General features: G+C 40.4%; 1 protein-coding gene across 2 annotated transcripts; it reads left to right on the forward strand.

Annotated features, from left to right (window-relative positions):
• Positions 1–825: 825 nt before the first annotated feature.
• On the forward strand, positions 826–8,930 carry LOC113013975 (putative beta-lactamase-like 1). 2 transcript variants are annotated; one of them, XM_026155245.1, is made up of 7 exons: positions 826–1,263; positions 1,454–1,594; positions 4,077–4,180; positions 4,265–4,422; positions 4,806–5,026; positions 6,811–6,916; positions 7,566–8,930. In XM_026155245.1, the coding sequence occupies exons 2-7, from the start codon at positions 1,489–1,491 to the stop codon at positions 8,542–8,544; spliced, it is 1,674 nt and encodes a 557-aa protein (XP_026011030.1). In that variant the 5' UTR covers positions 826–1,263; positions 1,454–1,488; the 3' UTR covers positions 8,545–8,930. The 2 variants fall into 2 exon arrangements, with proteins under 2 accessions (XP_026011030.1, XP_026011031.1); XM_026155246.1 differs by lacking the exons at positions 826–1,263; positions 1,454–1,594 and adding an exon at positions 2,822–3,879.
• Positions 8,931–12,769: the final 3,839 nt, after the last annotated feature.

Consider the following 12,769-nt stretch of genomic DNA (forward strand, 5'->3'; position numbering starts at 1 on the left):
CCAAAAGCCAATTCACAACAGCAGCTGTTTCAAGGTGTTTTTACTGTAAGGTACACTCCAAAAGTCACAAGATCCCCTGCAAGCAAGTACAGGGTGCTGGCTGGAAGGAAGATCTCCCTTGATCCAGAACCAGGCTAGGGGAGGGGTCACCATCTAGTAGATGGTGACCCCTCCCCTAGCCTGGTTCTGGATCTACTATTACCAGTTACAACCAGAAAATATCAGTTTTATCTTAAGGGTGGCTTATTGGATACCCTTAAAGATAAGGCGAGGCATCTCGGATGACTGAAGGGACTGTGCACCTCCTTTGTGAGAAGGAAGGAGGAAGGAGGCCTTAGGACAGACACAGAACAAGTTGGAGAGATTATAAAATCAAGTCTGCATTGTAGGTCACAAAAGGATCATTTCTAGCGTTCACTGATGCTGTCTCTGTGCGATGATGAACTTTAAAATGAATACAAACATTTTTTGGAACTTGATGGCAGCAACACCTCTCAAGAAAGTTTGGACAGAAGAAACAAAAGGCTGGAAAAGTACATGGTACTAAAAAGAAACAGCTGGAGAATCTTAGGGACAAATTAGATTCATTGACAACAGTAAAAGAAGAGCATCTCGGAAAGGTGTAGCTTCTATGTATATTTACATTTTACACAGTGTTCCCACTTTGCACAGGTTAGGCCTGCCTATCTAGCCATATATCTATTAAAGACATATGTCTGTCTGTAAATAGCATTTATTTAAAGTCCACAGCGCCTTCTAGTGGCTTGGAGAGGCACCATTCTGATTCATTTCGTTCACATTTGAATTATTTGTTGCTGTAGTCACTGATTTGTGTTTTATTTAAAATGCAAAAATGATACAAATTCTTCAACATTGTTCTGACTACTTAATTTACTCAAATTGTTGCTGCTGAAAATAGCTCTCTTGCAGAATCAACAGGAAGTGTTCAGAGGGTGAGGGTTCAAGAGGTTTCGATTCCACAGCCTTCCTTACGTTTAGTGGTGTAGCCCTGTAGATTATGACGTCATGGTAAAGTAGGAATAGATTCCACTCTCTTACTGGAGCTCGGGATAACAGTCAGGATTAAGTGCATGTAGTAGATGGCCAGTAACTGCTCATGAGCAACAGAGGATCAAGCGGCCTTGCTGACTTTTCTTCTGTGTACCTTAAGGAAAATAATTGGTGGATTTTTCTAGTCTGATGATGAAGAATATCATAGAGATAATGAGGGGCTTCTGAGGAAGGCGTCTTTTCACTTCATTGGTAAGCTAATCAATTTCTAATGCAACTCATGTTCAGGGACATTTTTATATGACAACACAAAAAAGACATGAGACTAAATTTTCAAATGGCATGAAACATACTAGCATGCATTTGAGCTATGAGTTTTATGTTGGATTCAATATCTGATAAAAAAGAAAATCACTAAAACATTTGTACAACTTTTTTATAGGCTTTGCCTGCTGTCTGTAAGAACCATTAAAGAAGATGAAGGTGAAATGGACCATGTTTGGCATGATTGTCTTCTTTCTGCTCTCTGTAGTCATGACCTGCTGCTTCATATGGCAATATAGAAAGCCAAAACTGAAAACAGGTAAAGAGCTGCTAGCCATCATTGGCTTACACTCACATGAGATGTACAGTGTTTTTTAACCTGTGAGCTGGGCCTTCTTATCCTCTTGGTGTAAGTACTTATATGTAGGAGCTGCAGCAGGATTACACAAAGCTGGAAATAGCAGTAGGATCAGCAAGGAGCTAAAGCAGACTTTAACTCAGGCGGAGAGATAGCAGTGTAGTGTCTGATGGTGTAAAACACACTGGGACTGAAGTAATATAAGAAACAATCCAGGTTTATAACTTTGTGGCCCTAGGAGAATTAAAGCATTACATAATAATGAACAATGGGATTGTTTTGGGGCTCATGTGTACACGCTGAATATAATAACCGTTTTTTATTACATACGTGTTAGAGTGTGTCCCTTCAGTACATTAGAAACTGCATAACACTCCTGTTATTAAAACAACATTTATTATTAATGTATTTCCATTACTGTATTATTACATGTTCATATTTCATAACAGAATCAGAATCAATCAGAATCAGAATACTTTATTGATCCCTGGGGGAAATTATTTTTTGTTACAGTGCTCCATTATAAACCAACATAAACCAACATTAAGACAAGACAGACAATACGCTAACTAAGAATAGTACAATATATACATATATATATATACATAAGTCACTCATAAATAAATAGCTGGAAAAGAAACGTGTAGTTGCAGCAGTAACCAGTGTGTTAAGTGGATGCGTTGTACAGGGAGATGACCACAGGCAGGAATGATTTCCTGTGTCGTTCAGTGGTGCTTTTCGGTAATCTCAGTCTCTCACTGAATGTGCTCCTGTGACTGACCAGCATGTCATGGAGTGGGTGGGAGGTGTTATCCAACATTGTCTTTATCTTGGACAGCATCCGCCTCTCCGACACCACCTTGAGGGAGTCCAGCTCCATCCCCACAACATTACTGGCCTTACGGATTAGTTTATTAAGTCTGTTGGCATCTGCGACCCTCAGCCTGCTCCCCCAGCATGCAACAGCATAGAGGATCGCACTGGCCACAACAGACTCATAGAAAATCCTGAGCATTTTCTGGCAGATGTTGAAGGACCTCAGTCGCCTCAAAAAATAGAGACGACTCTGGCCCTTCCTGTAAAGTGCTGTGGTGTTTTTAGCCCAGTCCAGTTTATTGTCAATGTGTACTCCAAGGTATTTATAGTCCTCCACAATGTCAACACTGACCCCCTGGATTGAAACAGGGGTCAAGTGTTTCCTGGTCTTCCTGAAGTCCACGATCAGTTCCTTGGTCTAGTCAATTAAAAGTGTGTCAACTACCAACCATCCAAACAGACAGACCATGATATTCATTTACTGTTACCTAAAGGGTCATCAAAGCTTTTTTTGTTTTTAAAGAAACAGTCATTGAAAAATGCTACTTTTCACATAACTTGTAAAATAAATATGGCTTGATTTCATATACTCAAATCTAACACCAGCAGACGCTGTTGATAATTTACACTGGTCAGGCCTAACATTCTGACCGCTGACAGGTGAATTCAAAAACATTGATTAAGTCTTCATCATGAATCCTGTTAGTGGGTGGGATATATTAGAGAGAGAGTGAACATTTTGTCCTCAAAGTTGATGTGTTAGAAGCAGGAAAAACGATTAAGTGTAAGGATTCAAGTGGGTCTGACAAGGACCGTATTGTGATGGCTAAAAAATGGATTTCCAAAACTGCAGCTTGTGTGGGGTGTTCCCGCTCCGACAGGGTAGCTTAAATTGCAAATAATGTTAATGCTGGTTCTGATAGATAGCTATCAGAATACCCAGAACATCACAGTTTATGGAGCATGGGGCTGGAAAGTTGTAGACCAGTCAGTGTGCTTACGCTGACTGGTCTACAACAATGGACACAGCAGTATCAGAACTGGACCTTGGAGCAATGGAAGAAGGTGGCCTTGAGGTCCTGCCATACATGCTAATACAGGATAATGCACCCTGTCACAAAGCAAAAGTGGTTCAAGAATGGTTTGAGGAGCACAACAAGCAGTCTGAGGTGTTGACTTGGGTTTTGGATTCCCCAGATCTCAATCCAGTTGAGTATCTTTGGGATGTTCTAGCGAACAAATCAGATCCATGGAGCCACCTCGCAGCTTACAAGACTTAACGGATCGGTTGCCAATATCTTGGTTCAGAGACCACAGCGAGGCTGAAGGAACCAAGTTGCTGAAACTTCTCTTCAGATTGTCCAGTGTGTTATAGAGGAGGTGGGAGTATACAACAAGCAGTTCTTCTGAACTGACAAATTCCCCTAGAGGTCAGAATCTTTAGATATGTTGATGTTTGATAAATGTTTTTGTTTTTTGTTTTTTTTTGTTTTTTTGAAGGGCCCTTCTACATAAATATGATAAAAGGATACATATGTAAACCTACAACTGTAAGATCTGCTATCACAGATGGACAGGGCTTCAGGTTTCAGACATGATGAGTCTGCCTTTGCACCTCTTTTTACAGAGGGATTCACCAAAAAAGTGACAGCAGAAGAGATGTGTCCTCGCTTTCCGGAGCCTGTGCCACTCAAACATCCCATCACATCACTGAGGATTGCATTAGAAAAAGTAAATCTGTTCTGGAAATAATGAGTATATATTGAAATGTTGTTGAAATGTTACCTTTGGTCTTAATAAAGCTTCTCTTAACAGATAGATATACTCTTGAGGTCAAGAATTCACACCACCAAGCTACCTTCTATATCAGCAATCATGGTTTTAAATGACTCAATTCTATGGAATGGAAACTTTGGCAAGAGGAACACGAGCCACCCCTCCTCACCTGCACCCAACGAGTACACAGCGTACAGGTGAGATGTATTATTTTGCACAAGGTATAGTACTGAGGTATAAGAACATAACATATGAAGAAAAAGACATATGAAGAAAAAAAGAAGTGGTAATTTGTTTAAATGAGTCCTAAAAGGTTCTCATAATACTAATAGTTTAATTTAAATAATTACTACCATGCATGCTGTAACCAGCAGTGTGATTCTTCTATTTGATGTGAGGCGCTGGGATTAGACCATAATTGCATAAGGCAAGCTTTCTTTCTGTGATGTGTGCAACTAACCCATTAAGTATGATAAATGCTCAAATCTGTCCAGTGGAAATATTATACATTAAACCAGGATGCATTTATTTATGGCACCATTTTATTGTGGTGTGCTTCCTTGCATTATTGTGACAACAGAATTGCAAGCCTCTCTAAGATCTTCCCCACGTTGATGCTATACAAACTATGGGAGGATGGTCTGGTGGACTCTTTGGATGACCCTCTGGAGAAGTACTTAGACAACTTCACTATCAAGAACCCACTGGGTAAAAGCAGGCAACCAGCATCCTCATCAGTCAGGACCCTGGGCATCAACACCCCTGCACTCACCCTGCGCAGGATGTCCAGCCATCTCTCTGGTAACCCCACAACCATTTTTTATATACGGCAGTCATCCTTGATCCATTAAAGCAACACAAATCAAATAACTGTTGAGCCTGTGTAGCCAGTCCAGACCTCTGAAGCATCAGTGTCACAAAGACTGACTAGTCGCATTGGGAGGGACACAGATAATCCACTTACAGAAACTTCACTGTAAGTCCTAAAATAATAACATCTTTGTTTGATAATTATGAAAAACTATTATTTTCATTGTTCAGCTTCCAATTCAAAATGACCATTAGAGATCAGAAAGTGAATGCCACCATTATATAGCAGAATGTTGCCGTGGTTACCACTGTCACCTAACCCAACAGCTTCCTCCCAGAGACATACATGTTAGGTTAATTGGTTATTCTACATTTCCCATAAAAGTGAGATCAACATAGTGCTTGAAATGTATAAAATAACGCGCTGCATGGATGCACAGTTGAAATAGGACTTGCAGCCAACAGTGCTGTGAGTGGTCAGCAACAAAGTCTGCAATAAGCAGCACGCAGGGTAGTGGTGACATAATTGTGTCTCAGTTTCAACCAGATGACATCGTGTTCCAGGTTTTGTTTTCGGTAACTGGTTATTAGGTTTAGGAAAAGACCTTGGTCTGGGTTTAAAAAAATCTCAGAAAAGCTTAAGAAATGTTTCTTAAATGTAAGAAATTATGAATTTTCTAGTTTACCAGACTGATGATACCAATACGCTACTCACATGATAGCTAAAGTGCAATTAATTTTAAAGAATTAACAGCGATAGGGTGGCAATATGTTGCAGTGGTTCGCAGTATCACTTCCCAATAAAAATGCTTGAAACTGACTCGAGGCTGGTTGGAGTCTGTCTTATATATTGTCTCTGACTTCCTCTTACTTTCTAAAGAGGTTAACTGGTGATTCTAATTTGTCAGTTCATGGTTGTCTGTCTCTGTGTGTTGGCCCTGCATTAAACTGGCAAAATATCCAAGGTGCACCTTGCCTCATGCATTACAGGAGCTGGGATCTGTGACTACTCTGAATTGGATAAGCTGTCCAAAAACTGATGGATGGGAAGGAATAATAAGCTACTTGAACAAATAATGGGATCATTTTTGACAGAGAGATAAACTTTTCCCAATATAGGTGAGGATGATGCCCTTCTGATGGGTACTCCTATTACGTCATAGATAAACAGTAACGATCAATATAGGTCTGACACAATATAATTCATAAAGTAAGCACATGCCTGCAACCCACTGCAGCACGCCACAACAAAAGCTGCTAGACAAATGATGAAGGAAAGGCAATGTCATGGTTTTACAGGGACATAAGTGCAAGTCACAGGAGGCAGAGTAAAAGACCGATCTTTAATAGTGAGCTAAAGGTCTTACAGAGGTGACTGATCAATAGCGCTCTCAATCGTTATGAGTGCCTCAGTAAATGTGTAGAGCTAAAGAAATTTAAAACTAATATCCAGTATGTGAGCGATCACTTAATCATGTGATTACTGACAAAAACCCTACCACAAGAAATAAATGTGCATAGTCAGTGAGCTTTTAATTTAAATTCTCCTGGAATTATATGGCATTTCTTTACATCAATAGTTGCCTTAAGGTGATATATATTATAGGGTAGAAGGCCTACAGAGCCCACCTGAGAAAAAGTATTTTTTATAAAATGTTTAGGTCAAGTGAAGGTTTCATATACAAAGTTTGGTGAAATAGTTTCATGAATCACTTTACTAAAGCATAAAGTCATGAACAAAATACCTTATTCAATAAGGTTTGACATTTGTACAGGTTTACCAAGAAGATTAAGGTCAACTAATCTCCTTTGGAGTGGAGACACACAGGAAGCCCTTAATTTGTTACAGGATGACGTCCTTGTAGCAGATCCAGGAACTAGGTAAGTTACCTTATTTCTTTGTCAGTATATATAAAGCTTCATTTCTTTGATATGTTTGAAAATTGGGGACATATACCCCAGTGTTTCCCAACCACTGTGCAGCGGCACATAGGTGCGCAGTGGAAGATGATCTGGTCCCACCTGAGTAGTACTCTAAGTGATTGGCATGAGAAATGGGCAGAACAATTACATTCTCTTCAACTAGAGGGCAGTATAACCAAATGCTCCGATTAAATAGGTTGCAAACTGCCAGTAAAACAGAAGAAGAAATTACATAATAGTCATGCTGTGAGATGATGTAGCACATAATTGCAGTAGATAAATATTTGAAAAGAAATCTGAAGGCCTTAGCATGAGTAGGTGGTCAAAAGAAAGAAAAAAAGGCATACTGGGGACAAACTGAGCCAATTTCGCTCTACCTGGTGTGTGGGGGAAAAAGATCAATATGCTTTTTGTGATATTTTTGTTTGGTTGTGTGCCGTGTGATTTTTTAATTTTTTAATGTGAAATATGTGCCGTGGTTCCAAAAGGTTGGGAAACACTGCTATACCTAGTATACAGACTATAATAGTCTAGTATTTTTTTTAAGTACTCTGTACCCAAAGAGGATTTGCCAACATCTGTAAGATGATTTTTTCTTTTCCCCCAGATGCCACTACAGCAATGTTGCTTTTCCTTTATTAGCCAACATCTTGGCCCAGAATGTGACTGGCACTGACTTTGAGAGCTGGGTTTCAGACAACATTTTGAAGCGGCTCAGAATGGAGGACACTGGTTTTAATTTTACACCAGCAATTCAGAGGAAAATGGCTGTGGGCGTGTACAGCAATGGAAAGCAAGCTCCCCTTTACGACCTTGGCTGGTACCGGCCTGCAGGTCAGATGTATTCCACAGCAGCAGACATGGCCAAACTTATGATGACTCTTCTTGGTACATATGATGTCATTCTGCTCCGCCAAGACACCCTGAACACAATGATGACCCCGATCATCCAATGCCACAGAGGTTACTTTGCCAACTTCACTGGCACACCATGGGAAATAAGTGAACAGTTTGGCTACAGCGTGGTGAGAAAGGATGGTGACCTGGATGGATTTGCTGCTACCCTCTCCCTTGTACCTCGGCTCAAGCTGGGATTGGTGATCTTGATGGCAGGAGTTCGGCCAACAGACAAAGACCTTGTGAGCCAGGCATATAGCTACCTAATCCCAGCACTTGAGAATGTTTTCAGGGAAGCTCAACAACCTGTCAGAGCACCACCTGACCCAGCTCCATATGTGGGATTTTACACTTACAGGAATATGACATTCTATGAGATCAAGGCAGATTCAGATGGTGTGCTGCTCATGCAGCAGTGTGGACCACAGGTTGACACAACTGTCCCATCTAAGTATCAAATTATTAGGCTGGATTATCTGCAGGACAGGGTTTTTAGGGTGGTGTTTGAGAGGCCATACCCTTGCAAATTGAAAGTAAATAATATCTCAGTCTCCCTGGAGGCACAGGACAGACAGCTTTTCAATTTTTACCTTTTCAACAAGAAAGGTGTGGCACCAGGGTTTGACTGCCCTGGACTCAATACATATAGGATGATGAGGATAGCTGGCAGACCATACTTTACCTCATAAAGACTGCACCTTTAAACAAGTCCATTACTAAAACTGTGAACTGTATCAAGGAAATATGCTGTGAAAAACTGTTTTTGGCTGTGTAGGCAGTGTCAAGACTCTCTTGTGCAAATCTAAAATCATCAATCCAGGCTGTGTTTTAATATTATTCACTGGTAATCCTCTGTTAGTAATATTGATTTAGTTTTGTATATTTACATTTATTTCTGAAAATCATCCTTTTACCAAATTGTTGGCACAAGAAAAGCAAAGTTTCATTATTGTGCATAGTTTTTGGTCCTGCAGTGTTGCAGCATCACTTTTTATCCAGATCCTAGGGGAAAAAAGTAAATATGTGTCTATGATAAAGTGGCAATAGAATAAATAAATCTGATTTTGTAGTCTGATTTTTTTCCCTGTAAGCATGATGTTTTATGAAGTGAAAACATAAATATACGTACATGCAAGTTTTCCACATTTACTAACCCCCTGAAGATTTGGGAAAAAGATTTCAAAATTTATCAGCCACAACATGACAACACGTGAACACAAACAAGGTTAAAAAAAAAACAACCCAAGGGTGTTTTTTAATTTAATAAGAAAAACTAAGACACAGCTAAGTCATCAGAGGCCTGTATTACGAAGTAGGATTTTAGCTTAACCCAGACAACTTCAGGTCTAACCCTGAGCTTTCTGTAGTACAAAGCTGGATCACTTCTTTCCAGGGTAAGTCGTCCTACAAGTCGTAACTTGTGCTGTGAACCAAACCTGCTCCAGATTAGTGATCAGCAGGTATGAAATGACCACCTAATGACCAATCAGTTCTCCAGAAAATAGCATCAGCATCCTCAGAAAATTCCTCGGACCTCTGCAAGGAGAGAGAGAGAGTGTGTGCGTCTGTTCTAAAAGCATTACTATAAAATAGGACACCTGACCTCAAATCAAATTTGTAGGTACATTGTGTTTGAATTATTTCTGTGCTTAATCTTCACTCTGAAAACCTTAAACAGCACAGAGTCTGTACTTGAAAAAATAAACCAAACAACTTTCACTTCACGGATTACAAACTGTTCAACCTGAGCTGTCCCTCTGATGTACTCATTTTTTTAATTCTGTCCATCCTGCTCATCTGTGATGTAATCCTATCTCTGTCCTTATATATTGATGACTGAATTACCTCAAAACTGTTCATGTTAAGTACGAGAAAATGAATCAGAGTGCCAGTTAGCTGGTTCAGGTGCAGCAGGATGGGAGGAGTCACACAGAAACAGTACTTTATTCACTGTGCCCAGTAACGTTGTTTTGCGCTGCAGCAGTCTGTGCCACAGTGAAGTAAAGAAATTGTCCGTTGTGACGTTTCTCCCATCAACCAAAAACGGCTGCATCAGTTTCATGACCACGTTCTCTGCCAGCCTCTCTCCCTTCTGACGACTGGGGTCCTTTCCCAAGTAAGGAGATGCATTGGAGACATATTTGGTCTCCAAATCCGTGGCCATCCAGAACTTGATCCCAAATTTGTCTGGCTTGGTTGCAATGTTCCCTCTAAGCTGCGCACGTGCGCAATTGCGCACTGCTGGCACGGTCTCTGCGCACAGAAAATCTGCGTTGCGCACAAAAAAAATCTAACCTGAATTGAAATTAAAATTTCAACAATTCTGTTTTGCAGTGTTAGTCAGTAAGTGACTGGCTGCTCCCGTATGGGATTAGAACGATGCCACCTTATCCCATAGTCCAGCCAATAATGCGATTCACATACGCAGCTAATCAACGTCGTTGACAGGCTATGACAGCGTCCTTATGTGTCGACACCGGTGCTTTAGCTAGCAAAGCGGCGTGGCTGATGTGGAGTGAAGCCACGTTAATGACAACGTGTAAACCGTTGGAGATGTGAGCAGGACCGACGGAACAATTGACGGAGAAAGTGTGGACTTTATACCAGTTTTTAAATTGTGTTGATAGGCCACGTAAAACCAGAGTTATGATAAAAATATATGCAATGTTTGGTTTTCTTCCTGAATACTATCGTTGTTTATATTTACTGCGAGAAGAAACGCTCGAAAGCGCTCTCTGCCTGTGAGCAAAAACAAAACCAAAAAAACCCACCCTTTCCTATTGGTCGAAAAAAGTACCATGTCGACCAATCAAAAAATGATATGGCAAGTTGTTAAGAGACGGGGGGAAGTTGTAGGAGTGACGGCGGTGTTTTGAGACGTGAGAGACTTGCGACGTTTAGCGCAAATCTTATGTAGTTAGTGTGTAGTGTAGTCAATAGTTTTGTTGTGTGTCAGAACAATGAGGCCACTGCTGAATGTTACAGGTGTTACAGCAGTGATACATCTGCTGTTGTCAGGCCTGCAGGTACCAGGCTGTTGTTCTCCTTTATGTGGACAGAAATTATTCTTGGAGTGGCATTAATAATTTGTGTGGCATCAAATTTGATGCAGAACACCTGATTGTGCTGTAAATAGTTTGAAATGTTTATTTTAAAAAAATAGCTGCAAAAAACTTTGTTGTTTGCCAAACTGAGGTACTTTTTTGAAGAAGTAACTATATAATTAATTGCCCAGCATTGGTCATTATATACTGTATTTTGCAGACAGAGTTACAGGACTCTCTCCCAGACCACAGACTCAGACTCATAATACAAGTCAGAGCTTTATTTAAAAAAAAAAAGAAAAGAAAAAAGAATAAAGTTGTGTTTTCAAAATTTGAGTTCAAGTTATTTTTACTTCCAATAGTGTTGACATACTACACAGGTCAATGACTACATTTTTGTTTTACATTTTCATTGTAAGTGGGCTAAAGCAGTTAATTAAAAGTAGTCTAACATAAATGTAAATGCTGTAATTTGATTATTTTAATAGACCATGTAACTAGGATGGATTCGATGCTGCCGTGACCACAGTGCACACGTCTGATGTCGCTCACAGTGGTCCAAGGGATCGCTCAGGGAGTTTGTGTGTTTGCTCAGACACATGGAAAATTAGAGGGAACATTGCTTGGTTGTGTGAATGGACAACAAACCTTGGTAGGGAACAGCTGTTCATCTATGGTCATGTGTTCTCCTGGAGTGAAACTCTTAGCACAGTTCTTGTTGAAGCTTGTCCAGATGTCGGAGATTGTCACAAGTTTGTCTGTTTTCACCCGTTCTGCCTGCATGTCCTTGTCATCAAATCGAAGGTGTTGCATAATAGAAATGAATCTTTCTCAGGGCATTGTCTCTGTGATTACTGGCACCAGAAATATCAATGTCACTCATGTCACAGAACTTTTCATTCTGTTTTCACACTTTTTTTAATAAATAAAACAGATTTGTGTTTCTATATATTGTGAATGTGTGTCTTTCATATTTGCAGGTCAGTCAATGTGTGGGATATTTTGTATAGACACGGCAGGCATTTCTGAAGGTTATAACACAGAGGTTTGGCCTGCCTTGGATCTGAGCTGTGGTTTGCACAACAAAAGCAGTAGGAGAATTGAGCTGACGACCTGTGAAAATCTCAGCAGGGGTGAATAACACCTTGGGACTTGCACCAGAAAATAAAAAAGTCAGTAATTCTAGTGTTAGGACTCATCGGTGAGGTAAAGTCCAGTCCAATCTATATCCTTAAGGGAAGAATATTTTCAGGAGACATGACTGAAGCGTGGAAACAGCATTGTGTCTTCATAGCCTGGCACTGAGGTGGATCGGCCAGTTTCAGGGAAAGCGAGTGTGGATCTATGCCGGGAGCTTTTGCTTGTGGGTGATTCTCCCCTAATGGAGGTTCTGAAATTATAATTTCGCTGAGATGGCGAGCGACCTGAGCCACTCTATAACTGGATGGAGCAGAGAGGAGTTCTGATGGGGTGAATAGATGTAGAATGATTCCCAACAGGTTCCCCAGGATGGCCGGTAATGTTCGGTCTCTCTGAAGCCTGATCATGTCATTTAGAAGAGAAGTGTTTTGGTTTCTTGAAGTGCCTGGAGGGAATTTGATGAAATTGAGCAGTAGAGGTTTTCGTCTGATGGTATGAAGGACGAGGGGCCCATGGTGAGCACAAATCATTAGATGCTGATGGGTGTTTGCATAAAAAAAGATTACAAACAGCACGTAGATGGAGAACCTGAAGGAGCGTGTCTGAGGTGTGGCCCCACTCCTGAAATTCAGATAAATTATCTTTGTTTGGTATTGTGGTCTTGTCATTTCTGAAATGTGTTTGACAGAATAGTAAACGATCAAAGTGTGGAAAAGGAACCATTCAGAAA

Source organism: Astatotilapia calliptera, chromosome 20 (assembly GCF_900246225.1).
Source record: "Astatotilapia calliptera chromosome 20, fAstCal1.2, whole genome shotgun sequence".
In the NCBI taxonomy this organism is placed as follows: domain Eukaryota; kingdom Metazoa; phylum Chordata; class Actinopteri; order Cichliformes; family Cichlidae; genus Astatotilapia; species Astatotilapia calliptera.